The sequence below is a fragment of the Quercus suber genome, unplaced genomic scaffold (assembly GCF_002906115.3).
Source record: "Quercus suber isolate HL8 unplaced genomic scaffold, Cork oak 2.0 scaffold_2, whole genome shotgun sequence".
Lineage (NCBI taxonomy): Eukaryota > Viridiplantae > Streptophyta > Magnoliopsida > Fagales > Fagaceae > Quercus > Quercus suber.
The window spans coordinates 2477439-2488859 of record NW_027069469.1 but is presented as its reverse complement, the minus strand read 5'-3'; the positions used below and the strand labels follow the sequence as shown (position 1 = coordinate 2488859).

The window sequence follows — 11421 nt, the reverse complement described above, 5'->3', positions numbered from 1 at the left end:
GAGAATAACCACTTCAAAATTATTTAGATATATCAAATCTTTTTGTTGCACTTGTATAGTACAATGAAAACACTAAAAACAAGAAAGGAATTACATAGGCAATGTTTTTGGACAATTTATTTTCACTCTCCTCCTTGAAAACCTAAGCAATGTCTTCAAGGAATGGATAATCAGTGTATCCAAGGACAGGGTCAGAGATGTAGAATGTGTCTCTGTTGTACTTGTTAAGAGGAGCATTAAGCTTAAATCTCTTAGGCAAATCTGGATTGGCTATAAAATGACGACCATAAACAACAAGATCTGCATGGTTTTCAGCAATAGCTTTGTTCCCATCTTCCCTGTCATAACCACCAGCAACAAAAAAGTTACCCTTAAAAGCCTTTCTCAATGGCACAAGACTATGGGGACTTTCACACTTTTCTCCGATTGTCTTCATTCTTGGCTCAACCATGTGGCAATAAAGAATACCATATTTGTTTAAGGATTCAACCATGTAAAGGCCCAATGTTTTTGGATTTGAGTCTCCAGATTCCATGTAGTCTGCAAAAGGAGATAGCCTTATTCCAACCCTGTCTGCTCCTATCTCATTAGAAACAGCTTCAACTATTTCCAGAGCAAACCGACAACGATTTTCGAGGGATCCACCATATTGATCCGTTCGATCATTTACTTGATCCTTCATAAACTGGTCAATTAGGTAACCATGCGCCCCATGGATCTCTACTCCATCAAAGCCTGTGTATAAGACAAATAATGACATTTTAATGAAGGAGCTGTGTAATAACAAAGGTAACCACTTCATTTTTCTTTCATAAAGTACAAAGTATACTCCTTCACTCCCTTGTACATTTGACCAATCAAATATCATTTATCTTATAAAAATACATGAAAAGAACTTACCAGCTTCAATAGCATTCCTTGCAGCAAGTCTAAAATCATTGACAATTTGAGGAATTTCCTCTATTCTTAGCCGCCTTGGAGGAGTGAAGCCTGCAATGTCAATTCCATTAGATCGAATTTGAGGGGTCAAAGGCCTGTCAGAGGAAGAAAGTGGGGTTTGACCATTTGGCAGAAAACCTGTAGATAACAATATAAAGAAAAATAAATATCCGAATAATTCAAATGAGCTTGATAAGAAATCATCAATCACTACTTAAAGAATTGGCTTAAAGAATTAGAAAAATGAGAGTTATGATCTGTTAAATTACTTAGAAAATGATCTTTCTTTTCTTCGCAAAGATTTTTTTTTCTTCGAAGAAAAACATTTATCTAAAGAAGTAATTGACAAGACCTTTATTGATTTGAAAAACCCAAGAAAAATAAAAATAAATAAGAGACAAAATTAATGCTTCTTTTGGATCAAGAAGGCATAATAGCTTCATTATGTGTTTCACATGATTGTATAAATATTCCACTCCAAAAAAGGAAATTTCATGATCTTATTCCATTTATAAAAAAAAAAAAAGGAGGAAGGCTCATGATCTTAGGGCGGTCTAACGCACCAAAAAGTGGTGGTTGAATGTTTGTGACTACCATAGATATAGGACTCAATAATGATTTTGACAACTGATTTAGAGCAAGTGGTGTCTGCATATCTAAAACAAAAGTACAAAGATTTTGAAAGACCAACCAACTAAAAGAACCATGCTTTTGAAAAAGTGGCATGCAACGATAATTATTAAACCAAACCAAACATTGACTCGGTTTATGAGTCAGGCCACTGGTTCAACTAGTGGGTCACCGGTCGAACCACGGGTCAAATAATTTTTTTTTAAATAAATAAATATATGTAAAAGTTTTTAAAATCATAACATTAATATGTAAATTAAACACAAAAAAAAAAAAAAAAAGGCATATGCCTAAAATAAACTTGCCATTATAATTAAAAATTAAGGTTCCCCAAGTAATGACATTAGAAATTTTATAAATTCACAAGCAAAATAAATGGATGTCATCATTTTGCAATAAAGTTTTTGCTAAATCAAATCTTGCTTCATGTCTTAAAATTTGGGATATTAGGGGGGGTGGGGAAGCAAATCTCAAATGATGTAAACAAAAGAAGAGAGAAAAAAAAATGTTAAAGACTTAAATGCAAACAACGCAAACAAAAGAAGAGAAAAGAGAAGAGAAAAGAAGGTTTGAGAAATAAACTATGTGACATATACTGATATACTCATACCTATGTGTTAAGTGCTTACGTGAAACTGAAAAGTGATATGTTATAAAATTATCATATTATCATACATTAAATAGAAAAGAAGTGAGAGAACAATACATTTGTTTCTTCTTTAGGTTTTCTCCTATTTAAATTACCATATTATCATAGATTAAACATACTCATACCTATGTGTTAAGTGCTTACGTGAAACTGAAAAGTGATATGTTATAAAATTATCATATTATCATACATTAAATAGAAAAGAAGTGAGAGAACAATACATTTGTTTCTTCTTTAGGTTTTCTCTTATTTAAATTACCATATTATCATAGATTAAACAGTAAAGAAGTTAATGGGGAGGGCCCATTAATGTAATTTTACACAATTCACAAACCCAACTGGGTTATTAAAATCTAGCTGGGTCACACAATTTGCTTAAAACCCGTTGGGTTTTACTAGTTTTGATCGGGTCTTATACACATCTAATCCAATTGATGACCTGGACCAATCTATGTGCTAGGTCACTAGGCTACCAGTTCGACTGGCTGGATTTAATAACACTGCATGCAACCACCCACTCTTGCCTTTTCTACTGAAATAACTACTGGTCTATTTGGATTAAGAGAGAAAGAGGGGGAGTTGAGGCCTGGCCCAAAATTAGCCTATTTTCAACTAATTGTATCCTACTCCCCTCCACTCTCCCTCTTTCTCCCCTCAATCCAAATGGACCCTAAATAACATTCTATTCAATGGTGATATAAAACAACCTTTTTAGCCAAAGTGAAAACACCATTAGCTTTTTGTCAAAGCAACTACTATAATTCGATTTTGTTAAAGCAGTGGGTTTCACCTAATACGTATATATTAGATGCTAAAAAAAATGAAATTAACATATTAGACTTATAATACAAGATGCCCCTTCCACCCTTCCACTGAGGCAATGATCATCATGAAAGCCCCCTTGTAATAAAAAAAATTCATTTATAGTAGAGTAGGAAATGCAAAAAATAACACCACTACATTGATAGATCAATAATTTTTCAAAATAATTATATTATTGCATAAATTTCCTTTACTCCCTATATCCAACAATGACCATCACTTTTGCTAATTTTACTCTTTAAAATGAGAGTGAAGCCAATTAATGCTCTTCCTCAAAAAGTATTTTTTTTTTTTCAAATGTGACAGTCATTATGCATTGCAAGGAATAGCATTCTACAGCACCAACGCATGGTTATTTTAGCAATCAATCAAAACTTCCATCCAATTTGATCTTTATCAAATAGGATCACATGTAGTACTCCCTTCAGGATCAACAGAACTCAATAGTTAAGTAAACACAATATGGTATAGAAAACCCAAATCTACTCAATTCATGAATCATTTACCATAAAGTCTTTGTAATTTAGCATATTACAAAACATTCAACTCTCTCCATCCGTTACAAAAGTTCAATTGTCTACAAGCAATATTAGAAGAGAAGATATAAAGGTGGTCTTAGTCAAAGGAAAACCTTGATTTGAAACCCTCCCCACATGCCAAATTTGACAAAAGAAAACTCCTCCTTTGGCATGAACAGCATCTACGATGGGTTTCCAGGCTTCAACTTGCTCTTTTGTCCATATACCAGGTGTGTCTGGATACCTTTACAATAGCAAAGAAACCTAATAAGTCATAAAAATTTTCGAGGCAAGAAAGGGAACTCTCAAAATGGAGATTGTCTTTCAGTAGGAAACATGGTAAGAAATTAATTACCCTTGAGCAGTGTCAGAAACTCCAGTGGCTTCAGCTATTAGTAGACCACCTTTGGTGGTTCTCTGAGAATAATATAAGATAGCATGTGGCTGAGGAACATTGCCATAAGATCTCTTTCTGGTCAATGGTGCCAAAACAACTCTGAAAATACAAATTAAATGATAAATTGAGTAAATCAAGTAAGAAATCTTTCAAACTGAAGAAAGTAGTACCCTATAAGAATCAAATATATATTGACTGTAGCAAGTCGGGAAGAATAATACGATTAAGCACCTTTCTCTATATAATAGATACTAAAAAATAAAATAAAAAAGGCAAGTAACAAATGAAACCAAATCAAACAATAAATTTTTGAATGATTATGGCAGAGATAAGGTTTGAGAAGCTAACGAAAAACACAAAATCAGAAAAACTCTGCAAATAATATAATGCTTTTCCTTGTGAGTAAACAAATAAATACCTAAATGAGAAAGAGTGACAGAGACAGAATGCTTGACTTGATCTACAACTTATTTTTTTCCTTTAGAGTTTGTTCATCCTTAAAGTACAACCATATTGTCAAGTATTAAAGACATATTTCACAAAATGCAGTACTGGAGTGGGGTAGGAGAACCTCAAAGATCCTATAGGTCCTTTAACTATGAAAATGTCTGTATCATTTATTGCTAATTTGCCATGCACTTGAAATTTGAAAATACTTAGTTTCAAGTTCAGGGCCTACGTTGTTTTTAATTCGTGTTAACTCTCTTTTCAACCTATGTTTATGTCATAAGCTTACCTTTTTCCAAGACCTACAAAGCTGCAGCAAAGAGCACTAAGTTTTTTTTTTTTGGTTGAGAAAAAAAAGAGTGGCACTTAGTTTATGGCTTGTGCAATACATGCATGACCATGTTTTACTTTAAGAAAATATCAGAAAAGATAAGTAAGAAACAAAACAAAGCATGTAAAAACTTGGAACAATTAATTTGCTGAATTTTTATGCCCAGAATAGGGTGAATTAGTTCTGTTAATCACATGTAGTTTCAAGATCATCAAATGATAACATACAGTATTTGAAGAATGACTTGGGTACTATGGCAGGATATAGATGAGGGAGCCAAACTGGATTGCTTTTCATCATACAGAATGTGTAGTCATAGGTATCAACATTAACACTGATAAACTGAAGGGTCTCATCTCCCCTCCCCAGCCCGAAAAAAGTCAGACCAAAATTGTTGAGTAATGATTTCATAACTATAGATTGATATCTTATATAATCAAAGCAACTGTAAATAAATGTCAGCACGCTCATGATGAAGCTACAAATACATACATTACTTAGAGGTTCATCAATCTTAACGGTATCAAAAATTAGCAAAGTCTCACACTTTTAGCAGATTAATATAGAGAATTCTTGAAAAAAATGTGTCATTTCTTGGTTAAACACAAAACAAACACAGATGTGAACTGACAAGAAAATGCTCAAAAGGGCAAGAGTGCTAACTAGCATAAGGTCCTCTAAAAATTTTAGCATTTGACATATCAAAAAGTTACTTTATCTATTTTAACATATTATTTTACAATACACTTTACATCACATCTTCTATTTTAAGATTACATCACATTAAAATAATTTAAACAAACCTCATATGTATTAAAAAATTAACAAAACAAATATATTTTATTGTGGCCCCCATGTGACAAAGAGAGAGAGGTAGAGAGAGAAAGGGAGAGAGGACTTGGGATGTGACATGGGAGAGAGAAATTGAAGTAAAAAAAAAAAAAAACCAAAATATGTTTAGCACATATAAGATTTTATGCCCTTACGGTTCTAAATATGAAATTATATTGTTCATTAATGCTAAATTTTTTAACATTTAGAATATCTGATATGGGAGGTTTTTTGGTGTGCCAAATGCGAAATTTTTGGCATTTGGCACGTCTAATGCTAGTGCTCTAAATAATCAACTGATAAAGTTTAGCTATAAAATTAGTTATAGCTTAAGGCTATAATCTTACTCAATATCTTCTTATTAGAGGTGAATTTTGAGAATTCTACCATTGAATTGTATCTTCTTCTTATATCCTCAATGTTTGCAAAATTTCTGGAAAATTAAAGATCAATGGCTATGTCATCAATAAATTGTTTAAATTGCTAGCTTTTATAGTTTAAAATTATGGATAAAATATAAGCTTATAGATCATATAATATATAATATCCAATTGACACAAAATTTGACATGTGTATTAAGAGTGTAAAGAACATACAATTCAACGGTTAGATTTTCAAAATATGTAATAATGCTTATTTTATTGAGTAATTACAACTAATTTTATAATTAAACTTTGTCCATAATCAACTACAATTTCTTGAAAGTTGAAACCTTTGTAAACAAAACAATTCATCATCCCAATTGGGATATGTCACAATCACAAAAAATCAAAACCCATCACACATATTAACAATTCAGATAATACTAAACAACAAAAACAAAAACAAAAAAGAAAGAACTTTGCGAGGTGTATTGGTATACCTATGGGAAAGGTTGAACTTGCCCAGTTTGTAAGGAGTAAGAAGAGGAATGGTGGGAGCTTTAGCAGCCATTTTCAATGATTCTATTCTATTCTTTCCTGTTGAATGCTAGTACTCTGCTAGTTTGCTTCTGTTCCTGATTTCAGACAAAAGTGCGAATGAAATGCTTGTTACACAAATGGGTATTTATAGATTTGTGTCCCAAAAAAAAACAAAGTCTCACAATAAGCTAGCAGGATGGTTCCAATTGGACAATGATGTTTGCTTTAAAATGGTATTCATAATGATGTCTGTGCTGACGTTTGGAAATACCATACATTGAACCCTCAAAAAATGTTTGGCCACCAATGTTGACCATGACCCTATTAACCATGTGTTCTGCTTCTATGAATAGCACCACTTTACGTCGGTAACAAATTTCATAATTTTATTAAAATAAAATTTTGAGAATACAGATTGTGTTTTAGATTTTAGTATATTATTTTTACATCATATCACCACTAATTTTATTTTTTATTTCAAGAAAAAAATCATTTTTATTATTTATTACTCATAATTTTATTATGAAAATATTGTTAAATTTGTTGTGTCATAAGTTGTTTTACTTAAAAAAGAGCAATCTTTGAGACATAAAATAGTTCACAATTTTTTTATATCTTCTTAAGGCAGTAAATTAGTATGTACATCCAAAAAAAAATTATAAATAGTTTTCTTAATATGAACTACATATTTTTAATTTTGAAAGAAAATTGGAATTTGCCAACTTTTTTGAGGAAAAAAAATTTTATTTTTGGAAGGGAGGGACAAAGCCACCTAAGGGGGCCATGGATCCTCTAGATTTTTATTTTTAAAATTAAGAGTATATATGTTTTATGAGATTTCTAGAATTTGGGCCAAAGAAAATTATTTTTAGCCCCGGTAATATAATTTTAGTCCCCTTTAAATAAAAAATAATAATAATTCAGACGATGGCGATAACCACAAGAACAACATAATTAGTTCAAATAACAACAAATCATCTAGTCCATACAACAACAAAAATTATCCCAATCAACCAGAACATCACTTTAAAAATCATTATTTATCAAATATGATCAATAAATCTTAGATCTATTAATTATTTTTTTTATAAAAAATCCCTAAATTTATACAAATACCAATCGAATAAAGAGAGAATATTTCCTAGACATTGTCAATTGACTAATAAACATAGACACAATTAATTAATATCAAAATGAGAACTTATAAATTTATAATTAGCTCAACTGGTAAAGTCTATTTTGGTCTCAGGACCAGACGTCATAGGTTGATAAATTTATAATTAGTGATTGTTGGTGGATGGGTTGGAATCCTTATTTTTTAACTTACTACCTTAATACTTTAGTTTATTTTATCTATTTTGTCTTATCTATTTTATTGGGCGGTCCACTATTTTTGTGAGTCAAATTTGTGATCTATGGTGGATATTTGGGTACTAGCATAGAAAGGGGATAGAATATAGTAAGTTAACACTTGTTTGAAAGATAATTGCAACCTAGCATCTTGATTTTTAGAAACTTGAGTTCCATATAAAACTCAAGGCTTAAAGACTCGCTTCCTACTTGCTGAGTTGGACACTATTATGCACTATTATGCCACATAGATCTCGAGTCTTAAAGACTCGAGTTCTACAAAGCAAAGACTCAATTTTCTTCTGGAAATGCCATTGATAATGAATAAATGGGAGTAATGATAAAAGATAGGAGAACTGCCAAATGTTTGTGATTAAATATAGAAGGAGAGGGACTGTGTTTTACTATTGACCTCAGTGCGAGACAGTGAGAGAGCTGAGTGAGAGGTCGCCGATGAGAGGAGACGAGAGTTTTTTGCCGCCAATGAGATGCGGTTGTCTCCGCCCATGGGTTTGAGGTTTGTATGTTTGGGTGTGAAGGAGAGTGAGAGTGTTCTGGAGTTTGGACGCTTAAGTGGTTGAAATATGATCACAAATCGAGTATTAGAAACTTGATTTCAACATGGCTCCATGTGGAAAAAAGTCCATGTCAGATGTTTGTAACTCAGGATCTCAAGTATTAGAAACTCGATTTCTACCCGGAACTTGAGTTTTAAAAACTCAAGATGCTACTTTTCCACTTTGTTTTGAAACTAGGCAACTAACAAAATTCTTAGCAATCTAATGTTAAATGAAACAAAAAAAAAAAAAAAATCGTTATCCATGTCTCTGTGTTTTGAGCACTTTGGCATTGTTAGGCTTACTAAATATAATTCCTCACTTGTTTATTTATTTAATTATTATTATTTTAGTTTGGCATTTTTCCTTTCTCAAAAAAATAAAAAATAAAAGTTTGGAATTCTTTCCATCAAATTCCCCATATTTGATAGAGTAATAGTGGCTTTAGAAGACCAAACTTGCGTTTTCAATTTGAAAATTTCTATGGACAAACTCAAATCCATATTTTGTAACTTAGCCATTATCAAATTTTTTTATGGAATCCTGGTTGAAATCACACACACACACACAAAGGAGATATATGCGAATGTGGACACATAAAATTTGGCTAGATGCTAAGTTCATGTTCATAGTAAATGGATGTTTCTGTGCTATGCATCTAGGAACGTTCAAAATTTTTATCATGTACTTCTATGCATAGAAAATTCAACTAATTATAAGTCCTTACTGCTAACAGTAAGTTTCTATATGTTATCTTTGAGGTGAGACTCCCCAGAGGCCTCAGGAGACTTAAGAATTTTCAATTCTTCCTCTATCTCCTATCTGATCTTCTCTTACTTATTCTTAATTTTTGCACTACTGTGCAAACTTGTCATCTGTATGTTTGTCCTTTCTCCCATACTCATCCTTGAGGTGCTACAGCTTTGTACAAAAATTCTAAACCTAACTCTATGCAACTTTCAATCTTAAGATTGGATGCAATTGAAAAATATCATAGGTTTGCTTTGGATTTATTATTTATCTAGACCTGCTCCCAGTATCCTGAAGAACCTGAACCCATTAGAATTCAGAGCAATTGCTTCCCTAATTCACATTAGTGAACTTTTGTAGTTTAGTCTACTTTAACTTGATTAGTGCTGTTGAGTTTGTCCCTCTGGTTCAAGATGGACGATATATGTTAGCAGAATAGGGATGAGTACAGAATGGTTTGTCAGAGATTTTGATATATTGGTTCCTGAAGATGTTGCTAGCTCTGGGGTTAGTTTTGATTGATCTTTGCACAGTATATTCACGTTTTCATTTAGTAAAGAGTAAGTAAATAGAGTAAGTAGAACCCATTACAGTTCTACTTAAACCACGTTATCATGTCAGCAACAGATTCAACACACATACCAGTGATAAGTCTTATGTATAAACATTAGAGCTAATCTCATGATGCCAATTGTTAATCATAAATTAACTTTTCCTAGATTCTTCTTGGTTGCCAAGAAACTAAGGAAATGCTATTTGCTAATCATGTGTATGTGTATAATTCCATTTGTAGACTCCACTTGTGATTGTGCTTAATGTCACATATTTTATACACAATCGGTCTCAAGCTTAGAAAGATAAGGTTGACAACTAGATTGGAATTTAGTCACAAGTAATTGAGTAGCCACTTATAATGGTTCGATGCAGTCCTTATTTATGCCAAAAAGTAAAGGAGACTGAGTCCTTTGTAACTAAAGCTGAAGCTAAAATCCTATACGCATAGTTGTCAAGTTAAGCAAAGAATCATTGCTTGTAATGGACAAATTATGCTTCAAAATCATGATTAGTCTAGCACATAAGCAAATCAACACCAACAATACTATCACTAGAAGAGAATAACCACTTCAAAATTATTTAGATCTATCAAATCTTTTTGTTGCACTTACACAATACAATGAAAACGCTAAAAACAAGAAAGGAATTACATATGGCAATGTTTTTGGACAATTTATTTTCACTCTTCTCCTTGAAAACCTAAGCAATGTCTTCAAGGAATGGATAATCAGTGTATCCAAGGACAGGGTCAGAGATGTAGAATGTGTCTCTGTTGTACTTGTTGAGAGAAGCATTGAGCTTAAATCTCTTAGGCAAATCTGGATTAGCTAAAAACAGACGACCATAAACAACAAGATCTGCACGGTTTTCAACAATAGCTTTGTTCCCATCTTCCCTGTCATAACCCCCAGCAACAAAAAAGCTACCCTTAAAAGCCTTTCTCATTGGCACAAGACTATGGGGACTTTCACTCTTTTCTCCAACTGTCTTCATTCTTGGCTCAACCATGTGGCAATAAAGAATCTCATATTTGTTTAAGGATTCAGCCATGTAAAGCCCCAAAGCTTCTGGATTTGAGTCTCCGGATTGCATGTAGTCTGCAAAAGGAGATAGCCTTATTCCAACCCTGTCTGCTCCTATCTCATTAGAAACAGCTTCAACTATTTCCAAAGCAAACCGACAGCGATTTTCGAGGGATCCACCATATTGATCCGTTCGATCATTCACTTGATCCTTCATAAACTGGTCAATTAGGTAACCATGCGCCCCATGGATCTCTACTCCATCAAAGCCTGTGTATAAGAAAAATAATGACATTTTAATGAAGGGAATATGTAATAACAAAGGTAACCATGAGCCCCATTGTTCTTTCAGTTTTCTTTCATCAAGTACAAAGTACATTCCTTCACTCCCTTGTACATTTGACCAATCAAATATCTTTTATATTATATAAACACATGAAAAGAACTTACCAGCTTCAATAGCATTCCTTGCAGCAAGCCTAAAATCATTGACAATTTGAGGAATTTCCTCTATCCTTAGCCGCCTTGGAGGAGTGAAGTCTGCAACGTCAATTCCATTAGCTCGAATTTGAGGGGTCAAAGGCCTGTCAGAGGAAGAAATTGGGGCTTGACCATTTGGCTGAAAACCTGTAGACATCAATATAAAGAAAAATAAATATCCAAGTAATTCAAATGAGTTTGATAAGACATCATCAATCACCACTTGAAGAATTAGAAAAAA

At 32.7% G+C, this 11421-nt stretch overlaps 2 protein-coding genes across 2 annotated transcripts in view; both read right to left on the bottom strand.

The window, feature by feature from the left end:
- On the bottom strand, nt 1–6580 carry LOC111995945 (12-oxophytodienoate reductase 2). Its single transcript, XM_065760693.1, has 5 exons — nt 6427–6580; nt 3914–4054; nt 3672–3802; nt 901–1077; nt 1–735 (listed from the first exon to the last, which is right to left on the bottom strand). The coding sequence occupies exons 1-5, from the start codon at nt 6495–6497 to the stop codon at nt 143–145; spliced, it is 1113 nt and encodes a 370-aa protein (XP_065616765.1). The 5' UTR covers nt 6498–6580; the 3' UTR covers nt 1–142.
- Nucleotides 6581–10223: 3643 nt separating this feature from the next.
- LOC136068943 (12-oxophytodienoate reductase 1-like) overlaps nt 10224–11421 on the bottom strand; it is a 4460-nt gene continuing 3262 nt past the window's right edge. The window contains exons 2-3 of the mRNA XM_065776871.1: nt 11151–11327; nt 10224–10970 (exon numbers count right to left, since the gene is read on the bottom strand). Of these exons, the coding sequence (XP_065632943.1) occupies nt 10378–10970; nt 11151–11327 (770 nt within the window). The 3' untranslated portion in view covers nt 10224–10377. The remainder of the gene's footprint in view (nt 10971–11150; nt 11328–11421) is intronic.